Source organism: Bombyx mori, chromosome 14 (genome assembly GCF_030269925.1).
Source record: "Bombyx mori chromosome 14, ASM3026992v2".
Taxonomy (NCBI): domain Eukaryota; kingdom Metazoa; phylum Arthropoda; class Insecta; order Lepidoptera; family Bombycidae; genus Bombyx; species Bombyx mori.
This window is the reverse complement of record NC_085120.1, coordinates 268,078-295,574: the sequence shown is the minus strand read 5'-3', so window position 1 is coordinate 295,574 and position 27,497 is coordinate 268,078. Positions and strand designations below refer to the sequence as shown.

The 27,497-nt window shown below is 44.4% G+C and overlaps 1 protein-coding gene and 1 long non-coding RNA gene across 6 annotated transcripts in view; both read left to right on the top strand.

Annotated features, from left to right (window-relative positions):
- LOC110385420 (dynein axonemal heavy chain 1) overlaps positions 1-27,497 on the top strand; it is a 56,666-nt gene continuing 29,169 nt past the window's right edge. For all 5 annotated transcript variants that reach the window (XM_038015384.2, XM_038015383.2, XM_038015385.2 and 2 more), the window contains exons 1-45: positions 1-248; positions 902-1,012; positions 1,428-1,550; positions 2,158-2,303; positions 3,012-3,153; positions 3,739-3,824; positions 4,322-4,426; positions 4,548-4,692; positions 5,406-5,532; positions 6,015-6,136; positions 7,100-7,189; positions 8,040-8,119; positions 8,573-8,660; positions 9,362-9,580; positions 10,127-10,244; positions 10,982-11,123; positions 12,000-12,141; positions 12,332-12,559; positions 12,784-12,882; positions 13,081-13,224; positions 13,348-13,528; positions 13,888-14,048; positions 14,914-15,013; positions 15,426-15,617; positions 15,878-16,055; positions 16,269-16,401; positions 16,461-16,685; positions 19,756-19,894; positions 20,401-20,579; positions 20,666-20,823; positions 20,950-21,126; positions 21,425-21,548; positions 22,145-22,242; positions 22,395-22,467; positions 22,582-22,699; positions 22,974-23,152; positions 23,417-23,579; positions 24,092-24,202; positions 24,362-24,453; positions 24,799-24,953; positions 25,576-25,693; positions 25,870-26,073; positions 26,274-26,487; positions 26,843-27,005; positions 27,313-27,431. In XM_038015384.2, the coding sequence (XP_037871312.1) occupies positions 81-248; positions 902-1,012; positions 1,428-1,550; positions 2,158-2,303; positions 3,012-3,153; positions 3,739-3,824; positions 4,322-4,426; positions 4,548-4,692; positions 5,406-5,532; positions 6,015-6,136; positions 7,100-7,189; positions 8,040-8,119; positions 8,573-8,660; positions 9,362-9,580; positions 10,127-10,244; positions 10,982-11,123; positions 12,000-12,141; positions 12,332-12,559; positions 12,784-12,882; positions 13,081-13,224; positions 13,348-13,528; positions 13,888-14,048; positions 14,914-15,013; positions 15,426-15,617; positions 15,878-16,055; positions 16,269-16,401; positions 16,461-16,685; positions 19,756-19,894; positions 20,401-20,579; positions 20,666-20,823; positions 20,950-21,126; positions 21,425-21,548; positions 22,145-22,242; positions 22,395-22,467; positions 22,582-22,699; positions 22,974-23,152; positions 23,417-23,579; positions 24,092-24,202; positions 24,362-24,453; positions 24,799-24,953; positions 25,576-25,693; positions 25,870-26,073; positions 26,274-26,487; positions 26,843-27,005; positions 27,313-27,431 (6,379 nt within the window). In that variant the 5' untranslated portion in view covers positions 1-80. The remainder of the gene's footprint in view (positions 249-901; positions 1,013-1,427; positions 1,551-2,157; positions 2,304-3,011; positions 3,154-3,738; positions 3,825-4,321; positions 4,427-4,547; positions 4,693-5,405; positions 5,533-6,014; positions 6,137-7,099; positions 7,190-8,039; positions 8,120-8,572; positions 8,661-9,361; positions 9,581-10,126; positions 10,245-10,981; positions 11,124-11,999; positions 12,142-12,331; positions 12,560-12,783; positions 12,883-13,080; positions 13,225-13,347; positions 13,529-13,887; positions 14,049-14,913; positions 15,014-15,425; positions 15,618-15,877; positions 16,056-16,268; positions 16,402-16,460; positions 16,686-19,755; positions 19,895-20,400; positions 20,580-20,665; positions 20,824-20,949; positions 21,127-21,424; positions 21,549-22,144; positions 22,243-22,394; positions 22,468-22,581; positions 22,700-22,973; positions 23,153-23,416; positions 23,580-24,091; positions 24,203-24,361; positions 24,454-24,798; positions 24,954-25,575; positions 25,694-25,869; positions 26,074-26,273; positions 26,488-26,842; positions 27,006-27,312; positions 27,432-27,497) is intronic.
- LOC134200056 (uncharacterized) lies at positions 17,684-18,935 on the top strand. Its single transcript, XR_009974792.1, has 2 exons — positions 17,684-18,661; positions 18,741-18,935. It is a non-coding gene; the product is annotated as an uncharacterized LOC134200056 (long non-coding RNA).

Here is a 27,497-nt window from a genome sequence, read left to right as displayed (position 1 = left end):
TCGAGCCTTTTGACGTTTTCGGAAATAATTAAAACGCAATACGCAATTACAAGTTGAATTGAATATAATATTCAGAAATTATGTATAGTAAGAAGAAGAAATTACGAAAGTTTGATGTAATTTATGATAACACGAGCAGAAATGCGATCCCGAAGAGAGGATACTACTCGGAGCTCGTGTCCGATATGACAAAAGACGATCCAAATAAAGATATATGCGTTAAGAAGAGAATGAAGATGATCTTACAGGTTTACATACGTTCCAATCTCACGAATCCAACCATTCTTCCTTTCAGCGAAGTCTGAGATAAGCTCTGGTCGATAACTTTTCGAACCGCATCAAATTTACGCAGTACCTACTGGAGTAGCTATAGTTTACGTTTAGGCCAAGACGTAGTTTTTGATGCATCGATCAAACTGCTTAGTCGACCGGAACCGCGTAGACGCGTAGGATCATTACTAGTTTGGTTGACGCGGAAGCGCTATTAAAGTTAATTGCTATTAATAATAAAGTTCATTCGTCAGTCACTTGTGCTTTGCTGTGTAGCAATTAAGGAGATTTACGCACGTCGTCGTTAATGTTGTTATTTTGTCAATTAAAATGTATGTTCTATGTATTATGCATTTATGTAATATTTACATTCCGCATAACCATAGCTGCTGCACCCGATAGCTATAAGACTAAAATACTCAGTAGCCGGAGACATCAACGCTGATAACACAAAACGATTCCTTGTCCTTACTATCCCTTCTTCAAAATTATTGCTCAAGTTCTGTAGCGGTGGCTATCATAGAGCAGATTATTTTTGACAAAAATCTGAATCTCGCTAACAAAATTGAAATTTAGACGTTAAGCTTGCAGATAGAAGTTCCGAACGACAATAATTATTGTTTGATTCAAGGCGAAAACGGATAAATTGGCTCCAACGCTTATTTCTCTGCCGAAGCCGCCAAAGCAAAAGATTTTGTTACCTCCGGGTCGGTGGACGACCTACCGTGAAGATGAAAGTATTGTTAGTATAATATACCAGTACGGGGTACGGGTGTAATAGTAACCGGTTCATTTATTTAATTTTGCTTTGATTATTGGCAATGAATCACATTTTTGATAAAATTTATATCTTAATAAACAACAATCCTAGATTATTGGAGGATTCAAGGGGTCCTGGTGCAACCAGTGCGACTGAACTTCATTCAACACACAGACGGCCACGCGAACCTTCAGTATACGAGTATACCTACTAACGTTGTTCGTTCGTTGGATTTTCCCATATTTGTGTACTTACGTCATTACACGTTTACATAAAAAATATAATGAATTGTTAGAATAAAGCGGGAAAACTAGATACAAAATCATTAATGAAAAGAACGAATTATGTACTTTAACATTTTTTTCATTCGTGTTGAGTGTGCTGTTTATTTTTATAGCAATTTCCATTCGAGACATTTGTGCCAAAGCTTCAGTTTCTGAACGTGGTCCCTCCCAAGGAGATTCCTCGACTGGTGAAGATCGAGAGATTGAGAAGAAAATTCTTGGCCGCCAATATCAAGGTGCCAAAATGTTTACAGTTCGTTGTTTGTGTTCATTGACCATTGTGTTAGAGGCCCAGGTGCACCGTCTTCTGTAAAATAATCCCTCGGATTCTTGTTTGAAGATTTGAAATCGCCCGGAACATAGTTTGTTAGGACTGATTTTAGTGGATGCTGGACAAACGTAAGGCCCTGGGGCTAAACGAGGAATGTATTTTCTTTACATTACTTTAGCAATAGCAATATCTATATAGTATCGATACAACAAACTGAACAAATCTGACCAAAATCGAAACCGCGTTGTTAATAACTTAGATATATATATTAATATAATGTAATTATGGATGATGGCGCCGAGATTGTAACGGTCGTTGTCTTGTCGTGTGATAAGTGGTCATCTGTATGCGACGTGTTTGTCATCGCCCGCCTCCATTCTATCAGGCGTCTGCTCTCAAATCAAGCCGGAACTAATGACTGCTTCTCGTCAGAAATAAGTTGACAATCCTAACCCGTGCGTGCATTCAATGCACTAGACTCAGATTCTTATTATCTCTGCGCCTGCCCTTATTTGAGTTTTGTCATTATCTGACCGTGCAGTAACGAAATCACTAACGTTTATATTAAACAGAAAATGCTTCGTGATCTCGGAGTGCAGCCGTTCTGGCTGGTTCCTATCGAAGACCTCAAAGTTGATGACCAGCTTTGCTATGGACTCTACAGTCCTTTCCCCAAGTTGGAATTGGAAATTTTCGATAACACTGACTTCGACTGTCGGTGAGTGAACGTCCAGTCACTGTCTCGGACCACTTATAAACACATTTCACGTTAGGCTTTTTTTTGGTTGGACAGAAGGTCTTACGACTCATCCTTTAAACTACTTTAAAGTTTAAGTGATTATTGCAATCCTTAAGCATCAGAGCGTGATTACCATCACCTATCGCAAAATAAAATATCGAAACCTGAGTAACTGGATGTATAGAGACTAAGCCATCCTTCGAGCTGGAACGTATGGTTGCTTCGTGGCAAGTATAAGCAGGATGGTAGTACCCGCCCATGCGGGCGTACTCTACAACCTACTGCATCTGTCTGCATCGCATTGGAGCTCGCCATCAGCTGTGGGCCCCGTAATAGATCAATCGGGTGATTCTCCAATGAAACGTTCGTGGCCTAATGGATAGGACGTCCAGAGTAGTCGCATACAATGATTATAGCCCGAGTTTATATGTGTACATATGTATCTGGGGACATACGTACTTATAACTAAATTTCAGGAAGACAATATATGTAGCAACGAGTAGTGAATGATACCAAAATAATAAGAAATTGCGCCGCTGTGTCCTGACCGTGATATGGTCGAGATACTTACCTTCTGCACTGGCAACAATGGCACAATAACAATCTGGTGGCTCGTAGATCATAAATGGACAGCATAACAAAATGCGTGAGCACTCGTGAACGTTCACAAATGACTCGTACTTCCAGCATACCGTCGGAATGGTTATCGCTAGGACTAATCGAAGGTGAGCAGTATCCGTGCCCAGGGCTGGCGTTCATTCCCAAAGATGATGCGAAACCAACCAAGGGGAACGTGGACCTTATTCAGACCTTCAACTCTTTGTATGAGGTTAGTGCGTCAATAGACTCCTTCTCATTCTTTTAGTCACTTACTATATCTCCTAATAAATATCTGAACTGGATATAAACTAGGTACTAGGCCACTTTTGTTAGCAGCAGCTTGGCTCTGCCCCTGGCATTGCTGAAGCCTATGGGCGACGGTAACCGCTCACCATCAGGTGGGACGTATGCACGTCTGCCTAAAAAAACCCTAAAATCATAGGTTTGAAACTGCTTCAAGTGACTGACCTCCAGGCTAAAATAACTACAATATATCATAGAACAATAATATTAGACTAGTCCTATGTTTAAAGAAGTATGCGATCTTATCGACCTTTGCGGATCTGCCGATGTTCGAATTCCGGAAACAGGTACCGCCTTGCCTATTTCTGCCGTGAAGCAGTAATGCGTGTCGGTTTGAATTATGGGGCGCCCTTGCACTCTAAAACTAAGACTTAGAATAAATGTCTAGTCGTGGAAGGCGGCATTTACGTCATTGACGTCCAATGTCTCCGGTGACCACTTATCACTAGGTGGGCCGTGAGGTGGTCACACAATTCCTTATTGTTCTACCAGCTCGTTTTGTTGTTGACAGTGGACCAATGTTGCGGCTTTTAGTTTTGATGAAAAAACGGAGAAGTGGGAGGTGATGGCGCTGGATGGAACCAAGAGGAGATACAAGTACATTTTTATTGACTTCTGATCACACGCGACTCCAAGGCTTTGTTCGTTTAACCCCGATACGTGATGTCGCGCCGTCTCAAACACAATGAGAGTTGTGTTTCCCGGGATGTGTTCCATAAATAGTGCTTCGAGGAATACTTTGACAAGATCACGTCATTTTTATTTTTTATTTTTTTATTTATTGCTTAGATGGGTGGACGAGCTCACAGCCCACCTGGTGTTAAGTGGTTACCGGAGCCCATAGACATCCACAACGTAAATGCGCCACCCACCTTGAGATACAAGCTCTAAGGTCTCAAGTATAGTTACATCCCGTATTCTTATCATAGTCATCCCGTAGAGTTATCATTTTATGGAATCGTATGCGCTTATTCACAGCACAACCCTATTTGACGTGCTAAGTTTTTATTTGGGTAGAAATCAACGCTGAGATCTGGTCTTGAAAATGTTTTTGCGGGAGGAAGAAGAAATGTATGCTCAAAGTATTTTTGCAGCATTCCTCGCATCAGACTAATGTTCAAAGCTGACGATCCAGAGACGTTCGCGCGTCGGGTCAAATTTGCTGTTGACCTGCGTCGGGAAGTTGAAAACAATCTCAGGTAGGTACATATTATTAGCGTCAGTAGTAGTTTGGTACATTATCCCTCTGCGAGTGCTGACTGTAATGGCTAAGAAAACAATTAATTAGGCAAGTTCAAAAGTATATCGTTTCTTGCTAAGGTTCTATCTGTATCTGGACTGCCTCCTGTTGGACGGCTTGTCGAGCATGCCTCTGCAGTTCATGCCCAAGGTCCTGAGCATGGTGCGGGTCCACAAGCAGGCGAAGAGCATCGACGAGGAGCATCTTCGTGCGTTGATTAACGAGGTACCTGTACTGTTCCCGCGCGCCGTGACACGACCGGAACCGTGACGACTTATCGGCCTAAAGCTTACTTCCTCGAGTTCTCACAGCGAAGGAGTTTAGTTTAGAATTTAATGATGAAGTTTCTGGCTCACGGGACGTCGTTTTATGACCGTTCCTTTGCGGTTGAAGCAGTCCGTTTATGGAATGCACTACCCATAAGCATCAAACAATCGTCCTCGCCGGAAATTTTCAAGTTCAGGTTAAAATCGCACTACCTTGCACAATAATATGGCTCCTACAATATAATTGTACAAGTTGCTACATATTTTATATTTACTTGCATATTTTTAGTATTTATTTGTATTTAATCGTATGTAAGTATCTTATATTGTATTTATTTTTCACATGTGTATATTCGTATATACACACGTGAAAATATATACTTACTCGTGTAAGTATATATTTTTATGTAAGTTTATTAAGATCCATGCTTGTTTGTTTATTCATCTCCCTGCAAGGTTGCCTGGAAGAGATCGCTTTCAGCGATAAGGCCGGCAATTTGTCACCGTCTATTATTTGTTTTATATGCTTACTCTGTATATGTGTCAAATAAAGAATTATATTTTTATTTATTTTGTAACTTGTTAAGTGTGATTTCGCTCCAGATTGGCTCTTTTGACATTAATTGCAAAAATAAATAAGCCAGTGTACAAGAGTGTACTCCTCTTTTGCAGGCAAATTTATCATACAGCAAAATCGAAGGAAAAATGAAGATCCTTCAGACGATGAAGTCTTATCCGGAATTGTATAATTTTATAGTTGCACCCACTAAGGAGTACGAACCTCCCGTCCCAGATTATGGTAAGCAGCTTACTTGTAACAGAGCGTCTTGGAAACTGTGGCTTTGGACAAAATAACAATTTCTGTAAAATCTCTACGACAAAAGTTTTAAATTATTATTTTTTAAGTTTCAAATTATGGTAATGCATCTTCGTAAAAGTCGGTCGCGCCACCGTGCCGGTCTTAATAGACATTACGATAACAACATTAAAGTGGATTCAGAAATAAGGCATTTTAAATTTAAACTAATCTGCAGGCAGACTTATATTGTATAGTGACGACATTGTTCACGTGTGCCCTATACACCGCATCTAATGCCAAAACACGTAGGAAAAGGACAGAGCATCTCCACTGGAGCCCTGCAGGATGTCACGCTGCTAGCTCAGAGCTGGTGTGACTGTCCTCGTTGATATTGTGTTTCGGAAGTATCGCTAAGTCATGGACTGCTGTATGCTGGTCTGCCATGTGAGCGTGATGCGTAGTGTTGTGATGGAATGCACCAGGTAAGTTGGAGTGTCTGATGGAGCAGTTCGGCGACCGGGTGCGGTACAACCAGTGGCGGTCCTTGTTCGTCCTGTCCGAGTCTGTGTCCTGCTTGCTGCTGGTCATTGATGAGTGCCTCAAGGTGAAATTAAATTTATATTTGCCTAACTCAGAAGTTTTTGATTAATAAATATTCATGAAAAAATACAGTAATGCAATTGAACATATTTAAATTTATGCTCGAAGGTCTAGTTGTGGTTATGGTTACTGTCTATAGCTCTTAAATATTTGTATGAATAATAATATCTTATCCAATCCTACGTGCTGAGGTTTCAGTTCCTTTTATCACGTCCGCTGAGCTACGGCTCCAGTGTTAATGTTGCTCCTCGCGTTATCAACCTCAAGCACCGGCATCGTCCCCGCCGAACCCGTGGCTTGCGACGAAGGGCTCGACGAGTAAATTAACCCTCAGACACAGCCCACTGAGTTTCTCGCCGGATCTTCTCAGTGGGTCGCGTTTCCGATCCGGTGGTAGATTCTGCGACGCACGGCTCTTGCTAGGTTGTTCGTGTTAGCAACGTCGTCAGGTTTGTGCTCCGTAAGCTCACCTACTAGTTAAGGTTACGCTGAAATAGCCTCTCAAGGCTCTCAGCTAGGTAGGAAAAAAAAACGTTATCGTTACACAGCTCGATCCTCGCATATAGCGATGTGCTCACTGTATCTACCACAGTTCCTGCTCTCGTCTAACTGTAGATACAGAGTCATAGCGTGTTCCGATCCGCAGAGACTCACAACACCTCCTATTTTAATATTAGATATATTGGCATTTTTTCCCTGCCTAAGCTACTCTACAGTATCCTTAGAGGGTTATGCCAGCGTAACCGGACTATTAAGTGAGCTCACGGGGCTCTAACCTGATGACGTTGCTAACACTGGCCCTAACAAGAGCAGTGCTTCACAGAATCTACCACCAAATCGGAATCGCGATCCGCTGAGAAGATCCGGCGAGATACTCAGTGGGCAACGTTCAGTGTATCAAATGAATAATCAATTTAACATTATTTGTTCTGATAATAATAAAGTTCACCGTGGGTTTTGAAAACAGGTGGAATCAATGTTGTTCTTCACGAGTAACTATGGCAGGAACGCCACTCTTGCCGAGTTCGATGCTGCTCAGCAACACTGTACTTCTATGGTAGGTTGAATGCGGTAACTCCTCATAGTCTAGTAAGTCTCTAGTCTATCTTTCCAACTGAATAATACCCTTAACTGACGGATGAGGTGTACAAGTATGGGGACCTGCCTTGTAAGCCGTAACGCGCCGGTCCGAGCCTTAGCTATCGAGCATTTCCCGTCGTGGCATTTACCAGTGTCACCGTATAATTTGCTACCAAAAATCTATGCATAATCATGATATACTTGTTAAATATTTTTTCAATGAAACTCAAGTTGTCAATTATTAATGCACCGTATTTTGTACCTACCATATAATTGAGGCGACGTTTATCCTGTAATTCGTGTACCTTGTTATCAACTCGCTGATGTTCTGAACTGGTGATCACTTGGCTGGTACAACTAATTAAATATGTTTTGATGATTTGTCCGCGTTCAGCAAGTTTTACCTAATTGGTCTGGTGGTAGTGGTAGGACGTCTCTTACTGGTGGTAGGTCGTCCACACGGGTAGGTACCACCACCCCGCCTATTTCTGCCGTGAAGCAGTAATGCGTTTCGGTTTGAAGGGTGGGGCAGCCGTTGTAACTATACTGATACCTTAGAACTTATATCTCAAGATGGGTGGTGCATTTACGTTGTAGATGTCTATGGGCTCCAGTATCCACTTAACACTAGGTGGGCTGTGAGCTCATCCATCCATCTAAGCGATAAAAAATATAAAAATTTCACCATCTGCCAAATAGTCGCATCAATCGACACGAGTAGATGGACCGTCTTGTCGATTAAGCGACGGACAATTTGAAATGCTCAGTATTGACTGTCCTACGGTTCGTAGTTATGAAGCCTCAAGGGAATCAATTTCGTTTCGTAGTTGCTGAAGTATCTGAACATGACCTGGCTGAACAACACGGCGCATGCCATCCGAATGTCCTTCAGGGATGTCGGCAAAGGGTAAGTTCAACTGTGCAGAGCTTAGTCCGTGTATAACTTATTAGATATAATTGACAAGTACACATGACGTCACGGGAGACGTCCTTCGAAGCTGAGGGAGTGTTTTACCGAGGCCTTGAGATACAATAACTATATACCACGAGTCCCATAAGCTCGCCTCTCTACGAACACTGGTAGTAACAAATCATCGAATGGACTCTTCAAACTTCCTTATTTTTTTGGCAACTTGTAAGTTTTTATTCTTATCTTGGTCCTTATCATGACAAGAAACTACTCAAAGTTGTGTCTGACAGGAAATATTAGAAGAAGAATGTTATTAATAATTGACGATGGGGTTGTTCTTGGTCATACATCAGGATTGTGAGTCGCATCGACTATTTTGATGTAAGATCATCAGACCTGGGTCTGTTGAGGACTAGAGAGTTGAACTCCGGAGATGCTTCTGCCTTGCAGGTGGTTCAACATATACGAGAAGAAGTGGCAGTTCTACGGCGTGAGCAAGCTGTGCCGGTTCTTGCAGTTGATTCGGTTCCGGATGCAGGTACACTAGTGCTGTCGTTTATTGTACCTACATGTAACACAAGGAAGGGAAACAGACCAGTTAGTGACACGAAAAGTGGACTTTGATCAAATAAAGACCCTTATTTTATATTTATTGAGGATCCTTATCTAATGTTTTTAGCAATTGGTTACGTTTGTAATAGTCTCATTGGTCTGGTGTTTATTATATTTTTTTCGGGCCTGAGGCCGAACCTCCTACGAGGTCCTCGCGCCTAGGGGGCACGCGGTGTATGTGGAACTTGATAATCTGCAAAGTGTTGGGAGCAGACCGTGAACCCAAGGAATTTTAGGGCCCTACCGCACTAAACGACTCCCCTGCACTCTTACACTCGACGTCCGATCTCCGTCCGGGGTCAAAACCCGGTTAGAGTAGGGGGATCCCCGCGGTCAACACTACAACCAGACACGCGGCGCTACCCCGAGGTCTGGTGTTTAGTTACCCTAACTTATGTTACACAGTGCTCGAATTCGATTCTCATTAGGAGTTGAAATCGTTGCGAAGAAGATGTTTGGTATTTGGGGTCCAGCTGTAGTTGTTCCGTCGCGTGCCTCTTTCATATAGTTACAATTCAGTAAATCCCAGTTTAGGGCTCTAACGATACAGAACATTAATATTTAATTCTGTAGTTTGTTATCTCTGTGTAAATAATCAAGTAGTGATTCCATCTCTTTCTCCACTAGTATGCACTGAGGTTCTGCTTGGAGCAATCTATGGCCATGTACGTCGCAATGTGCGAGACTCCTTGTCTCTGTACCTACTCTTGTGGAGAAGACTTCGAGTGGGACTCTGAGGATCTAATCAACACGCCCTTTAGGACGTCCGCGCCAACACTCTTCTACTTCCACCTCATGATATCCGAGAACGGACCGTACTACACCACAGATCCTGAACAGTTTGAGGTTTGTACACCGATCAGGCATATAGAAAAGTTCTCAAGTATTGTAGTCTATTCTTAGGTGCTGGTCTGGTCTTCAGTTGACGTAAATGTAGCGACTAGCCCACATGGTGTTGAGAGGTAATGACTAAATTTGAAATGTCAATCGCATTGTAATTACGAAAATTTTAAGTCGGACAGTACGATACCTCGTGATGGACCTGACGGCGATACCGGCATTCTAGTTTTTGTCACTAGCTCTTCTATACTAATATATAAATCTACAGTGGTTTTTACGGATGTTCCGTTATAATTACTGAACCATGCATCCGATTGACTTGAAACATGGTATCCATGTAGAAAATACATGTACTTAATGGATAGGCTAATGTCTTGAGTTGGACTCCCTACACCAGTTGCGGGGACGTTAATGATGAGAATATTTGTGGGGGTGAGAAATAATAATGTTAATTTTAAATGTCCAGCGAAGCGGACGGGCACAGCTAGTTTGTGAATAAAACTGCTATATGAGAATTTAAAGAAACTAGTAATGAGTTGCCGCGTGCGCCAGGTCGTGACGCAGCGTCTGTTCCGCGACATGCTGTACAAATGTCACTTCATACCGCAAGTGAGCCCGATGATCATGAGGGGACTCGTCTTCGACAAAGAGTTGTACCTCACTTCTATAGGTATGGTCTCTTCGTACCTTTAATATATCTATTTGGTATAAGTCCATGGTCAGGCTGTTAAATAGAAAATGAGCCGAGAATGTTTCCGAAATACAATAATAGATGAGGTCTTTAGTGGAGACTTGATGTATTTGTCTGGGGGCTCTCAGATCTCATTCTCTTGTTTGGTACATGAATAAGTTTGCTTTCTTGTAAAATGTAATTATAAGTACCCTACACGAGTGTTTTATTTTTATTGCATTGATGGCTGGACGAGCTCACAGCCCACCTGGTGTCAAATGTTTACTGGAGCCCATAGACATCTACAACGTAAATGCGCCACCCACCTTGAGATAAGTTCTAAGATCTCAGTATAGTTACAACGGTTTCGCCACCCTTCAACCCGAAACGCATTATTGCTTCACAGCAGAAATAGGCAGGTTGGTGGTGCCCGTGCGGCCTCACAAGACATGCTATAATCAGTGTCTTTGCTATCTCACTCTCTCTCCCTCTCTATTATAACCAGAGAAAGTTTATAACGAGAGCCCTGCAAAATAAGTTGAAAACTCCTAATTTACAGTAAGTTCTTTGATAGTCTTCCAATCAAAAAAGAAACGCTTACCATTATCCCTTTCCCATAGTAGTGGCCACATAGTTTCACATGGCAGTCTTCTCTCGGAGATCAACTTCACTTCATTGACCCTAGTGTTTATTTTAATATGGGCCACATTTGACTCGTTGGACCTGACTTCTCCCAGGTTTACTGGAACCGAACGTGGTCGAGTACAGGGAGCGGCTGCTCAAGGCGTACCGTCAGGCCAAAGTGCCCCTCCTCGCCTATCTTCGACAGTACGAGTGTTACACGTCTCTGTATCAGCTGGACGTGGAGCAGTATGTGGAGTGAGTTGTTTCTTGCCTAATTTTTTTATTTTTTTTTGCCCTTATAGACAGTCGTGCGCACGGCCCACCTGATGGTGAGTGGTTACCGTCGCCCATGGACTTCAGTAATGCCAGAGGCAGAGCCAAGCCGCTGCCTACCGTGAAGTTTGACAAGTCGTGAAGCATGGTACGCTTATTCAGAGTTTTCAGCAGCGTTAACACAATTCTGACGGACAGACTCAAGACTGTTCAGCCTAAGCCGCTGAGATTACAAAATTGAAATTTTAGCAATTGATGTCTGCGATGTTATATTGATTTTATTTTTTTGAGGGAGTAACACAAAAGGAATACCTACTGTTTTATGGAAATCTGTAATTTTAAAGCAAGAAGTACAAAGCTTCATCTTCTGATCAGAAGCATTTACGGGTAAAAATAAATATATACCTATCCGTGTTTTTTTTAAACTTTCCCGTAATTAAATCTATGTTTGGGCATGACATTATTTTTATGCGTACCTAAATCATTTGACCCAACTCTAATGAACAACAGGTAGATTTCTGTCATTGTATCGACACGCGATACATGGTTCCCGAGTATTTTGAAGTAATCAAGTTTTTCATACAATTAACGCTGTTCAGCCTCATTAACTGTTTGATAAAATAAATGCCGCGAGTATTATAAATCATTGTAATTCGGGGCACCGTACTAAACTTTGATGTTATTGAAATTGAACTTCATGTCCCCAGACAGGCTCTGCTATTTATTTATCCAGTGACGCTTGCGGGCTCCGAGAGTATTACGAGTATCTCCTTCGTGCTGTTGCAGCGGAACTTGACATTTGCGCGAGTTGAAATCTGCTGCATAACGGCTCAATTTATATAAAGATCGTCATTCCAGAAAGTTCCGCGAGGAGAAGCACTCATCCTCGGAAACTCGCGAAGAGCTCCAGATGCACTACGACGCCAAACAGGAATTGATTTGGCGTCTACCGCAGTACATTGTGATAGGACCCTTCGCCATCAATGTAGACACCCTTAAAGTTAGTATGACAAAACTGAACAATTGGGTCCTTTTTAACTATGGTACCTTGGTCCTCGTTTGTAATCTTTGGAAAAACCAGCAGTTCTATCTTGGGATTGTTGTTAATATTTTCTAATAATTTTAAGGATGGCGTAGTAACGGAGGATTCTCTTGAATCCAAGTCGCATTGTGTGTTTTACCAATTTCAGCAAATGTTAGTGAATAAACGATCGGAGATCATAAAGGCGTTGCTCACGATGTGGGCGGAGGAGGTGAGGCTGGTGGTGGACGACGTGATTCAGGCCTACAGAGCCGTCATGAGGAAGCTGGGCGAGAAACCAAACACCATCGAGCACGTGTTCGAGATCAGGGAGTGGATGGAGTCCGTGCCCTTTGCTCTGAAGACTCAAGATGATATCATGAAGAAAGTCTTCACGGTAGGTCATTTCCTCACCTCGGTGGAAGCAGGCAATGTTAAAATTTCAGTTGTCACCGAATGCGTAGGGCTTCAAAATTAATGATATTTCATTTAAAAGAAATTACTCTGAGTTTGTTATTACTTTCAAATTATTAGAGACGAAATACACATTTTATTAATGTTCAAACTTAGAAAATAATGACATAGTTAAAGAACTTCATGATGACGTGACTCCTCCACCAGGACTATGAAGTGCTGGACGCATTCTTCACGCCTCTGGAGAACGAAGATTTCAAGGCGCTGTGGGAAGCCATCGGATGGCCTCTGAACATCAATAAGCAAGTTAGTTACAACCAAATGAAAAGCCTTGCAATACTAATGTACAAAATTTTATGACGAAATTTGCCATTTTTTTACTGGACTCTAAGTCACGTGTTAAGGACTGTCAACGTTAGTGGTCCCCATCGAGGCCGCGGTGGGCTATTCGTGTTATGTTTTGAGAGAAGTGATTATATTATTATATTATATTCTGCTGCGAAGGTGGTGGCCACAATAGAGTTCTTGGAAGAAGAGCAGGAGAAGTTTTGGAAGCTCCACCAGCAGGACGAGCAGGCGCTGTTCGACAAGATCGACATGTTCACGGCGCAGTGCATGCAGCTCACCCTGCAGAACGACTTCAACAAGGTGACGCGCTGTGCTGCGGCCCGGTGACAGCTCTAATGGCTCCACGAGTTATTGTGGTCTCGTAATTTGGAAACTGATCATGGACTTCAACCGTTGAATGTATTATGTTTTGTTATTTCTCAGGTCCACGAAATAGCCAACGACATTAAAAAGGCTTGGAAGGGCATGAAGGATGCCCAGGACTGGGGCCGCCTTCTCAACCAAAGACAGAAGCTATTCGGTCAGCCGGTAGTGCCCTTCGCCGATCTCAACCGACTGGTCAAGGAATTTGAGCCGTACAGGAACCTTTGGGTAACCGCTTCGGGTATGTACACGTTGGAAGTGCGAGGTCTTAGGTGACTGGGTAGGGAGGCATGTCAGCAGATGGTGCAGAGACCATCTCAACTACAGCAGTCACAAAGATAATCAGTGCAATAAAGTACACTTGGACGTTAGTCTGTTTTTAACTTGTGATAGACCCCTGGTGTTGTGTTGTGGTCCTCCAGCGTTGGGCGTCCTCTTGCCCGTTGGACCGATGACTCGCGGCGATATGCTGGGAGAGACTGGATGCGGAAGGCGGAGGATCATTCATTGTGGCGGAATATGGGAGAGGCCTACATCCAGCAGTGGAGAGATACAGGCTGTTGATGATGGTGATGATGATGTTGTGTTGTGGTGATGTAGATTTCCTGAAAGCTCGCGAGGTGTGGGTGGACAACCCGCTGATGTACGTGGACGCGGACAGCATCGAGCCGCTGGTCAACGAGTACTATAAGACCGTGCTCAAGTGCATCAAGGTTTTCGCCGATCTGCCTAAAGTTCAGAATGTAGCTATTTCCGTCAAGGTTAGTTGATTTTGTCACTAGGTTTTAAAGTCGGTGCAATATTCCGACTGCGCCATACTGAGCAGTTGGCAGTTTGGTGGCATACAGGCACGGGGCGCGTCCTGTCTATTTCTGTCGCCAATCGATTAGGAGGGTGCGCCAGCCGCAACAATTTAATTGTGTTTCCTATGCCCTAGAATATACTGTACGGGCCAGCGCGCACATCATATTGCACACTGATGCATTTTACATCAAAGTAATTCATTTTCGAGTCAGTTTGTGTACCGCCATCAGCAAGGCGTCACGTACTCGCATAATGTCATTTTTATCATATAAACAGTCACCATTCAGTGTAAGTATATCAATTAACAATTAATCAGTATTGGAGTTGTTATCATTATCACAACAGAGGGCTGTGTGGACAAACCGTTTATAGGCAGCGGCTTGGCTCTGCCCCTGGCATTGCTGAAGTCCATGGGCGACGGTAACCACTCACCATCAGGTGGGCCGTATGCTCGTCTGCCTACAAGGGCAGTAAAAAAAAAAAAGAAATACTTCGTGGTGTCAAACTAAGCCCTTAAGACGACTTCTTAATACCTATTATATCCTTTACATGGTATTATACCTACTGTCAATCGTTTCAATTCCCTTGTTCACGTAAATAAAGTCGGTCTATCTCAAAAGTCATTCACAACGCCGAGAGAATACTTCAACCTTGCGCTCAAAAGGGGGGTGTGGCATTACTCACATCGTGATGTCTGTGGCTTCCGCGACCACTGGGCTGACGGCCGCCAGCCCGTCCGGCGACACATAGCGACACTAAACAATAAGTCAGTCGACATCTGCTCGTCTGGTTCTAATGGTCGGAGTCTGAACGCGCTCGTAGAACGACATCGACGAGTTTCGGCCGTTGATCCCCATCATCCAAGCCGTTCGGAACCCTGGGATGAAGGAGAGACACTGGAACGAGTTCATGGAGAAAGCCGGTACGTATAACGAGTGTTCGTTCCAACTTATCGCTTCTTCCCCTTAACAGTGAATCAAACTGCGTCTTGGTTTTATTCATTAAGCACATATGTAGATGGCTGAACAAGTTCACGACTTATCTGCTTTAGTCCACAATGCTACCCGCTACGTCCTCCGTCGTGGACTAAATAAACGGCAGACGAGCTTTCCGGAACGAGGAGAGACGAGTAACTTTTGCCCTTCGATTGCCTCCGCTGGGGTCCCTCTGCGCCTTGGCTTAACTGAAATTTGGATCTTTCAACGAAAAAAAGTTTTAATCGGTTGGAGTGGTTGGACTCAAAACAGTTTAGCTTCAAATGTTCCCCCAGAATAATATTAAACCTTCAGTTGTCATGTGTCTCTTCTAAACGTAGATTGTTACAATACAAACAGGTATAACCCTGACCATGAACGAGAAGCAGACGTTCGACATGTGTCTCAAGCAAGGCGTCGGCAAACACGGCGACCTCATCGCGCAGATCGGTGAGCTCGCTTCCAAGGAGTACGTCATCGAGCAGGCCCTGGACAAGATGCAGACGGACTGGGCCACCAAGACCATGGAGATCACGCCTTACAAGAACACCGGTATTTATTCATTATTAATAGTCAAATTTTGAATTCTTAAATCAAATCTCATTATTATTTTCATTATCTAGTGTTAATTGAATGGTAAACTTAAGTAGCAGTTGTAACGCATGCTACATTGCGGTGCGTCTGCCTGTGCGACCACGGACGCGGCAACGTTCTGCTGCGGCGCTGTCAGCTTGTTTCTGAAAGCGAATGTGGTTTGTAAGTTGGGACCAGTTCGGTTTGGCCTCTGCACAAACGCCGCCCTCCACTTTTAGGAACGTACATGATGAAGGTCCCCGACGAGACCCTCCAGTTGTTGGACGAGCACCTGCTGGCCACCCAGCAACTCGGCTTCAGTCCGTTCAAAGCTGCCTTTGAACTCCGTATCGAGGAGTGGGACAGCAAGTTGAGGATGATGCAGATGGTTCTGGATGAATGGATCGAATGCCAGAAGTTAGTATTCAATTTTCAAAAAGTATACTTTATTTTACTCGTTTTTAGTTTTAAAGGAAAACTTTGAGCTTGTTTTGATGCCGACATCCCATGGACATCAACAATGTCATATCATTACCATGCCGCCACTAGTTCAAAGAGGATAACGTTTCTAATGTTGCAGATCCTTAAAAAGTTCATACTTCATCTCAAACTATACTTGTTCATAACCAGGGACTGGATGTACCTAGAGCCTATATTTACGTCGGAGGACATCTCCAGACAGCTCCCCTTCGAGGCGAAGAAGTACGGGACCATGGAGAGGATATGGAGGAGGATCATGGGGACGGCGGCCGCGTGTCCCAAGGTAGGCGGGTGGGGGGGCGCGGCGGTGCTGGGCGCGGGCTGACGGGTGCGGCGCCGCAGATGCTGGCGAGCGCGGAGGGCGCGGTGCTGGAGAGCGTGCGGGAGGCGCGCGGGCTGCTGGCGGCGGTGGCGCGCGGCCTGGCGCACTACACGGCGCGGAAGAGGCTCTGCTTCCCGCGCTTCTTCTTCCTCAGCGACGACGACCTGCTGCTCATCCTGGCGCACGCGCGGGACCCCGCCTCCGTCCAGCCGCATCTCAAGAAGTGTTTCGAGAATATTGCCAAGGTTCGTCTATCTTATCTTATATCTTTAAACGAGCAATTTTTGTATATATATAATATGAATCTCGGAAACGGCCCCAACGAGTTTCATAAGATTTAGTATACAAGGGATTTCGGGGGCGATAAATCGATCTAGCTACGATTTATTTTCAGAAAACGTTGTTTTATTCGTGTTTTCAATAATCAACTTTGACTCTTCCCGACATCTATTGGCGAATAATAATACTATTTTTCTTAATTGAGAGCAACTAACTGCTTTAAAAACACACTAAAGCTTCAGCAGATGGCGTTGTTAAGCAACCCGAAGCCAATGAGTGTTTGGTTTAAGGTTAGACCAAGAAAATTAATTGCTTATTTATATTATTTGTGTCTTTTTAACTCACGTGTTCACTTAAAAATGCCTAAACGATCTTGAAATATTTTATCATTTTATCAATATGTAATTCGTATTTAAGTATAATTTCTAAAAAACAGAATTTATCAAACAAAAAAATCGAGCAAAGCTCGATCATCATCTAATGTTGATTTAAAATAAGATCAACATTGTTGTTAACATAGGAAATGATATTTAGGGATATAGTGCTTAAGAAGCTCTGAGCCTTTTGCGAAGCACTGCTCTTTCTGGGACTAGTGTTAGCTCGTTCTCTCAGATCCGCGCGAATCTGTAGAAGTAGGGGAAAAGTTTATAAGAAACACCCCAGAAAAAAGGTCATTTCAGAGCTAAATCATGTCTGCTTGTAATCGAAAAAATACCGGGAATAAAATATGTTTTATAAATATTACTCGACATCACATCCGACGCGCGCCGACACCCCGCGGCGCCGCCCGCACGCCGCAAGCACGCCGCGAGCACCGCGGCTCCGGACCGCACGGCGCTGCGGGCGCGGGGCGGCGCGCGGGGCGGGGCGGCGCGCGAGACGTCGCATGCTATATAGCGACAGCGACGAGCTGGCGACTAACAGCCCAAGAGCCCGTGGGCTCTACCTGTATGTATTTGACCAGACCTGAATTTTCGTACATTGAGACCCCTATACCTACCATGCATGAGGTGGGGACTCATTAAGCTCAAAGTGGTCGACGCGCCGAGCGCTCAGGTAGGACAGGTACCGATTTTGACGGATTTTAAATCCATTTGACCACGTCTGCCGTTTTGAAATTTTGAAAATATATGATTATTATTATCGGAAAATAAGAATGGCAGACCATTATCGCGCATTTTACTTTGTGGCAGACCACTTTGAAAATGCTAAATTGCATTGAAAATGCAAAATTTTGAAAGTAATTGACTAGATCAGCCATTGATTTAATAATATGTTGTTTATTATAGTCTTAAAAATTTATATTGATCACGGCAGACCTCTACATTGCGTACATACATCAACATATAATAAAATCTTAGCTACTACCCGGCCAGATGTATATTATGTTTTCCGTTCACTGTTTTAGAGGAATATAATTTACTTGCGATTTACTTTAGCAATGTATTTACCGAAATTAATATTTTTTTATATTCTATATACTAAACTTCATTAGTTAGACAATAAAGAAGTGAATTTTTTATGGAATAATTATAAATAATACGGTATAATGCTGATCAAAAAATAATTCAATTCCTCATTTTTATCATTCAACATTTAACTTGCCAGCTATACAATGCCAAAAAATCTAGTGATGTAGATGATGGAAGGTTCCAGCTATTCGTTAGCAACTATAAATATTCAGACATCAATGAAAATTATAGAAAAAAAAATCAAAAATTTGAGGCAAGCTCAATACCACCGCATAAGAGTGAGCTTTATCAACAACTTTTGAACGCCCACTATATTTCTTCTATTTGGAGAAATGCTTACAAAAAGCAACTCACAACTTTAGACCCATTGGAGTATGGTTGGATTGAGCAGGACAACATATATGCCTTCAAAGGGTTCGAAGGTGACCAACTTCCATATTTTGTGAGTGACTTAATCACCAATGTTCCTGGTAAGTTGATAACAATTCTTTCTCGAACATGTTCAGATGAATTTACGTTCATTTTACAATTTATGTTTTATTTTTGCAGTATTCGATTCAATGGTTGATGAAGACGAGTCGCCTAACGATAAAGATGACTCCGATGATGATGATGATGAATGAAGATTGATATATATATATAATATGTAATGCATGCATGATATATTTTTTTAACTGATTTAACACTTTTAAATTTTGTCTTGACGAAATAAAAATGAGGAATTGAATTCTTTTTTGATCAGCATTGTACCGTATTATTTATAATTATTCCATAAAAAATTCACTTCTTAATTGTCTAACTAATGAAGTTTAGTATATATAATATAAAAAAATATTAATTTCGGTAAATACATTGCTAAAGTAAATCGCAAGTAAATTATATTCCTCTAAAACAGTGAACGGAAAACATAATATACATCTGGCCGGGTAGTAGCTAAGATTTTATTATATGTTGATGTGTGTACGCAATGTAGAGGTCTGCCGTGATCAATATAAGTTTTTAAGACTAAAATAAACAACATATTATTAAATCAATGGCAGATCTAGTCAATTACTTTCAAAATTTTGCATTTTCAATGCAATTTAGCATTTTCAAAGTGGTCTGCCACAAAGTAAAATGCGCGATAATGGTCTGCCATTCTTATTTTCCGATAATAATAATCATATATTTTCAAAATTTCAAAACGGCAGACGTGGTCAAATGGATTTAAAATCCGTGAAAATCGGTACCTGTCCTACCTGAGCGCTCGGCGCGTCGACCACTTTGAGCTTAGTGAGTCCCCACCTCATGCATGGTAGGTATAGGGGTCTCAATGTACGAAAATTCAGGTCTGGTCAAATACATACAGGTAGATCCCACGGGCTCTCGGGCTATAACGGACATCATCACGAACGCAACCAGAGGGGAAGTCGGTTGACAAGCGCGGGGACCGTAGGGGACCGAAATTAACTGTTTTGTCTTTGCTAATTTATTATTTTTCATTTATATTTATAGATGTTGTTAAAATCTTATAGGATACCCTTACATAATGTTCTATAGCTATAGTTCGGAATGATAACAATAGGTGACCTTTGAATCGGATCTCCGAATAACCGAGATGCACTCCAGCGAGGGGGAGACGGTGGAGCTCAAGTACAAGTTCTACCCCACTGCAAACGTGGAACAGTGGCTCTTGCTGCTGGAGGACACCATGAAAAACACCAGTTAGTTTCTACGTTACAACAAACAGGTCGGACTGGCCCGGACTTGACGGCGTCGTGGTCTAATAAAGGACAACACGCGCGGTGCACTCGTGCCGATGCGACTGTGCCGGGGCTTGAGTCCCGCTGTCGTAACTAAACTTTTAGTGAAATGTGTCCTAACGCGGATGAATTCACGACGAAAGAATCATATTGTGTATTAAAAAAAAGTGTAATTACTGAGGTAAGGCGTCTATATACCTAAAAGTGAATTACATTATTTTGTTTTACCCGATCTTCGATCGCGACATTCAATTATGGAGGAGAACAATCCATTACCTAATTAGTTTCTATAGTTCTTTTATTTTAGTGAAAGAAAGGCAACGTTGAGGAATTCTATTAAACAAGAGTCGTTTATCGTAGATCGTACAGAGGGATCAAATCTGAACTACACACTTGTAATCGAACATTACTTGTTGAAGCGTGACCGGCGACAGATGTTGCTACAGCTTGTTCTCTGGTCCCCTCAGTCCGACTGACCCTGATCGACAGTCTGGAGGAGATCTGGGTGCTGCCCCGCGCCGAGTGGGTGCTGCGCTGGCCGGGGCAGGTCGTCATCGCGGGCAGCCAGCTGGCCTGGACCGCCGGTGTCGAGGACGCCATACGGAACTGTTGCGTCGACGTCTTCTATGAGAATATGCTGAAACAGGTATGGTTTTCAATAAATCATTCTAAATCGGCGCCAACCTGTTTCCTATCCTTTGTGTCCAATGTCCCCATGTCGGCGGCGCACAGCTGGACAGCCTGCGCGCGCTGGTGAAAGGCGAGCTGTCGTGGTTCCACCGCGAGGTGGTGTGCGCGCTGCTCGTGGTGGAGGTGCACGCGCGTGACGTCACGGACGCGCTGCGGGCCGTGCGCGCGCTCACGGACTTCCACTGGATCTCGCAGCTGCGGTCAGTACCCGCTCATGTCGCCACTTGTGCTCGCGTTTCATGTAGCCGGCGCCGGTGCTCGATACAACTTGCCACCGCTAGCCGGACGGAACAATTTATCATAATGACTTCGAGCCTGAATTTCAGATATTACGAGGTGGTAAACGAACCCCGTCCCCTGGAAGAGGGCGAGTCCCCGGAAGTGTACCAGGACGAGGAGGTGCTCGATACGAGCATGTACTATCGGCAGTTTAGTCAGAACTGCTGCGAAGTCAGAGCTCTTAATGCAGTCTTCATCTACCAGAATGAATATCTCGGGAACAGGTGAGGAGCCATGTGGATCGGGCTATGATCTAGATGTATGTAGAAAATGATGTGACTGGAGCCATCCGCGTTATGACTCAAGATGAAAACCAGTAGGTGCTTACAAAGCATTAGTAGTCCCTGTTTAACTCCACGAACGACGGGGAGCTTGTATGTTTATTTAAGGAAATTTAAATATCACAGACGTCACTTAAGTAATCCTATGTTTAAATGCGGGTGGGCTTGCGAGCTCACACTGTGCTCAATAGTCTATTGTCTGTACGAGTACCACTGAGCAGTGAGGTGGGGTGTGTCGCAGCGGTCGGCTGGTGATCACGCCGCTGACGGACCGGTGCTACCTCACGCTGATGTGCGCCATGCGGGTCCACCAGGGCGCGGCGCCCGCGGGCCCGGCCGGCACCGGCAAGACCGAGACCACGAAGGTAACCGGCGACCCTGCATCACCACGCCACTGACGATCCACACCGCACTAGCATCTCTTCATCCATCCATACTAGTAAAACCCAAATTTAACCCCACTGTTGAAAAAGTACCTCCCACGGACTATCTCCAGACATGCAAATAGTATAGGACATATCACAGTGGCAACGCGACTCTCGATCAAAGAGACCACTCTAAGAGGAAGTCCGCATGTGAGTGTAGATGAAACAAGGTCGTTCTCGCTCTTCGTCGCCGGTCGACAGTCGCGGCAGTGCTATTAAATAACAAGAAGAAGGCACATACCTTGAGACTCCTCTTCCTTCAAAGTTGACGAAAATGATGATACATCAAATGATCCTTCCATCAATTGATGTCTAAATAACGTTAAAGAGTAAAATTGATATCAGCTTCAAGATGTACTCTCTGCTCAGTCGGTACCCCCCTGGGGTCGATGCATGTTGAAGCTGCACCTCTATGTACCCTAGTCAATTGTGAACTCTTCAGTTCCGGCGGCTGCTTGAAGATTCTTAAAATCACACCACTTGACCTCTTGTTAAGTTGATAACGTTCTACATAACAATTGACCCTTGCGTTGTAGGATTTAGCCAAAGCCTTAGCCGTTCAGTGCGTAGTGTTCAATTGCTCGGACCAGCTGGACTACATGGCGATGGGCAAGTTCTTTAAGGGATTGGCTGCGTGAGTATTTTACGACTCTACTGCCCTTTTGATAGACTATGGACATTTCAAAGATTTGATACACGAGAAAAAAAAGATTGCTGAAGTATATACTGTACTTATTGTACTTACAATACTTCATTTATCATTTTAACTTCGTGATATTATTCCAGTTCAGGGGCCTGGGCGTGCTTCGATGAGTTTAACAGAATAGACATTGAAGTGCTCTCCGTAGTTGCCCAGCAGGTAAGTCCGATCCAGTACCGCATTTCGAATAGGAATTCTGGAAATTCCTGTAAAAGGACAGTTGGTCCAGTAAAGTGTAAAGATTCTGATTAATGCGACGTTATCGTGGACAAGGTGGCGACGATCCAGAAAGCGCAAGTGGCCAAGCTGGACAAGTTCATGTTCGAGGGTATCGAGCTGCCCATCAAGGCTTCCTGTTCAGTTTTCATCACCATGAACCCTGGATATGCAGGTTGGTCAAATGCACCTTATTGATGCTGCGATACTTGTCCGGTGTAGGGCGACCTTGTGTGTGCCACTGAGAATGAGAGTTCAACGTTTATTACGTAGAATTTAGATTTTTTAAATTAATCATGATTGACCAAAGTCAAAAACAACAGATCACAGTGTCGTATTGACTTGGGTAAGTCACAATAAAAATTATATAGCAGATCAGTCGGTGGTAGTGTCGGACCAGAATACCAAGGCAGTCTCCTTAACTCCTTCAATTTGTTACCGTCCACCAGGTCGCACGGAGCTACCTGAAAATTTGAAGGCTCTCTTCCGCCCCATCGCCATGATGGTTCCAGATTATGCTCTCATCGCGGAAATTTCTCTTTTCTCTTACGGCTTCTACGAAGCAAAGATCCTCGCAGGGAAGATCACCACTACCTTCAGACTTAGTTCGGAACAACTGTCTTCTCAGGTTCGAATAAACTTCATTACTCATTAAATGGAATGAAATGGGTCTAAATGTGGAAGTAAAAGTGTGTGAAAGTGAAATAGTAAAACTTTAGTCTGCATAATGAGATCAGAACATTATCTGTTATACAAGTAGACACGATAATAGTACCCATGCGCTCACAACGCGGTCTGCCACCGGTTACTGTTACACTTGTTTCTAAAGTTACGATCAACGTTTAAGTTAAAAAGCGTAGTTATCGACTGGTGAGCGTGCCGTGTGCCCCAGGACCACTACGACTTCGGCATGCGCGCCGTGAAGACCGTGATCGTGGTGGCCGGCAACCTCATGCGGCAGCAGCCCGGCGGCGACGAGCGCCAGCTGGTGCTGCGCGCGCTGCGGGACGTCAACGTGCCCAAGTTTCTCGCCGAAGACCTGCTGCTCTTCAACGGTGCGCCCTGACCCGCCTCATTCTCTATCTAGCTCTTCTGTGTTGTCGCTTTCTTGACTCGGCGAGATCAGCTTTGCGCTCTGACAGCAACCGTTTTTTTTTATTGCTTAGGTGGGTGGACGAGCTCACAGCCCACCTGGTGTTAAGTGGTTACTGGAGCCCATAGACATCCACAACGTAAATGCGCCACCCACCTTGAGATAAGTTCTAAGGTCTCAGTATAGTTACAACGGCTGCCCCACCCTTCAAACCGAAACGCATTACTGCTTCACGGCAGAACTAGGCAGGGTGGTGGTACCTACCCGCGCGGACTCACAAGAAGTTCTACCACCGATTAGTTGCTTATTTTGATAAAGTACGAGAGGACTCTGCAAATAATGGACAAATAAGATCATCCCAAGCACATTTTACCGCGACTTGTCTTATTTAAACCACTCGTCCAGGAGATCAGGGCCATTTTTACAAAAGCCTGTTGAAGTTGTTGTCCTCATAATATGGAGTTTGGTCAACAGGTATAATATCGGATCTGTTCCCGCGAGTGGAGATCCCGGTGGTGGACTACGGGATCATGGAGCAGTCCATCCGCAGCGTGCTCGTCAAGCGAGGGTACGACGACGTCTACGGTAAGTTGTACTTCTGCGACAGACCCTTACTGTCACCAACATTACAGAATACAAGAAAAATCTACACGAGTGTTTGGTAGACTATATCCAACGGGCGCTCATACGTAGAGCTGTACGCAATGCACAGATGCCCGTGGACATCACGTATATCGTTTTCAGCCTTTATATTCAAGATAATTCAGCTGTACGAGACCACGGTGGTCCGGCACGGCCTGATGCTGGTGGGGCCCGCGGGCGCCGGGAAGACCAAGGTAGCATCTTCTTTTTTTTGGTCTTGGTTTTAAAAATGCTATTTATATTATTAACTCGACCGTACTCAGAGAACATATTATTATATATATAAGATCTATGAACTTCTAATTGTACTTGTTGATATAATTTTAAATAAGGCTTTAATGAATATGTTGCTCCGTAAAAATCACGTTTTTTATTTTTTTTTTAAATTCGTGTGCGTGTCAGTATGCGTGTGCGTGCGTGTACGTGTGCGTACGTGTGCGTGTGCGTGTGCGTGTGAGTGCGTGCGTGCGTGCGTGCGTGCGTGATGTTGCGACAGTGTGCAGTGCCGAGCCGACGTTAAGTTGAAATATCGTTGGAAGTGTTACGAGATCCTGCGCGACGCCCTGACCGCCATCAAAGGGAAGCCCGCCCCGGACGGCACGCCCTTCGCCCCGGTGCACACCTTCGTGGTCAACCCCAAGTCCATAACGATGGGGCAGCTGTACGGGGAGTTCGACCTCCAGACTCACGAATGGTTGGTTTCAATACACTCGCTCTTATATATCCCTAGTGATAAGCGATTATGGAGAGCTCATTAATTTCGTGTTTTTTTTTTGCAAAGGACGAGACTCATTCTGACGATGAGTGGTCACCATTGCTTATTGACATCAGGTATGACAAGACCACTACTAAGCCGCTCATAGCTGAGGACTCGGAGAACACGCTGAGGGCGTGGCAGCGTGCTCTCTCAAATTGACGAATATGGCGGTATTTCACGCCTGGGCAAAGACTTGCGCTTTACAAAGGGCTGTTCCAACGGCGCGTAGTGTACTGCTCTCACCTCTGGGCCGGGGCTCCTAAATACCAGCTACTTCCATTGGGCGTACGGAGGGATTTCGATTCCCTCTGTGTTTTGGAATGAGCTCCCTTCCACGGTGTTTCCCGAGCGCTGTGACATGTCCTTCTTCAAATGAGGTTTGTGGAGATTACTCAATGGTAATCAGCGACTTAGCTGTTCCTTGGTATTACTGACATCCATGAGCGACGGTAACCACTTACATCAGGTGGGCCGTATGCTCGTCTGCCTACAAATACAAGAAATAAAATCCCTAGCAGTTCTTTTGGTTTGCAAAATTCATTTGTGGTTGGTTGTAAAGGACGGATGGCATCTTATCGAGTCTGGTCCGCATGGGCATCGCGGTGGAAGACATGGACAAGCGATGGTATGTCTTCGACGGGCCAGTTGACGCTGTCTGGATCGAGAATATGAATACTGTTAGTTCGATACTTGCGTTACAAAATTATAAATATATGAAAAGTATGCTTATAGGATATAATTGGCTAAATACAGCGTTAATGTGTCTCGGGCTCGTGTAATGGTACCGACGTAGTGCTAGCCCCGGCCCGCAGTAGGGGCGCGGGTGCGGTGCCGGTACAGTGCGCTGCTGCAGGTGCTGGACGACAACAAGAAGCTGTGCCTGTCGAGCGGTGAGATCATGAAGCTGACGGAGCGGCAGCGCATGCTGTTCGAGGTGGCGGACCTGGCGGTGGCGTCCCCCGCCACGGTGTCGCGCTGCGGCATGGTCTACATCGACGCGGAGGTGGTGGGCCTGCTGCCGCTCGTCAACGCCTGGCTCCGCTCCTCCATCCCGCCGGTCAGTGCACTATACCATCTACTGCCACCTACGGCAACTAGCATCTGTGACCAGTTCACTGGCTGGCTCATTATAGTGACTGCCATTACAAGACGACACGTTGTACTCTCGTTGTAGTCTCGTCTACCTACGCGAGCAATAAAGAAAAAGCATAAAATTACCTGGAGGAACACGTTATACACCTCCCCCTCCTCCCATAGATGGCGGATAACATACGCAAGATCCTGCCGAACCTGATCACGACGTACCTGTACCCGTCGCTGGTGCTGCTGCGCACCAAGCTCACGGAGATGGTGCCGTCCCTGGACTCGGCACTGGTCTTAAAGTTCCTAGAACTGTTGGACTTCAGGCTCCGGCCGCTCACCGGGAAGGACGACAAGCCTCCACCGGGACCTGCCTTCATAGCCCTCATGCGTTAGTCCGCGCTCCTTCTCAGCTCTCTCATGAACTTGGCCGGTGGAGGTCAGGGCGCCTGCTGCTCTAAACAAGAATTACAAATCGTTATGGTTTTTTTAAGTTTTTAAGTTCATGTGCTGGATGACACAAAGTTGTCATAAATAAATTTAGAAATTTACTTTGAAAATTTACGTTGTAGATGTGTATAGGCTCCGGTAACCACTTAACACCAAGTAGACTGTGAGCTCGTTTACCCATATAAGCAAAATAATATAAAAGTTCCTTGCACCCACTGAGGCGACATGAGATCGATCCGGGGGCTCACAGTGTACCAGGGGCCAGTACTTACTCTACAAGTGGGCGGTTCCTCTAGCCCGCCTGGCGCCGTGCTGGGTGGTGTGGGCAACGGTGTGGACCGTGGGCGCCACGTGCGACCTGGCTGGCCGCGCCGTGTTCTCCACCTTCATGCGCGACCTCACCACGCAGAACGGACTCAAGCCGCCTTTTCCCAAGGAGGGCAGGGTTTATGACTACACGTGAGTGAAATATCCCATATTTCTTGTAGTCTTTAGAGATAGTTAGATAGACCCTGTCTCTCTTTCTACTGCGGTCGTCTCTGAGCGATACTAAACATTATAGACAAATATTTGCGTGTGCTTCCATAGTGGATTAATGATTTATTCAACCTTGAACATTTGTCTAATTTACTTGTATATAGCATATACTCACTTTTCACAATAATGCCGCTGATTGAATGTAAAAAGAAAATGTAAATTTTGAAAATTACATAATTCTCCAAGATCAGAGAAACGAGAATCTAAAAATGGATATAAAATAATTCAGTTTGCACGACGGCGGGTTCACGGAGCCGACCGAGGACGGCGAGCCCGCCGCGCCCTACTGGTACAACTGGATGCAGAACCTGGACGCCTACGAAGTGGACCCGGACTGCCAGTACTCGGGTCTGATCATTTGGTTACTACGAGAGTAGAGAGACGGACCACTCCTCGCAGTGGATGAGAGCGAGG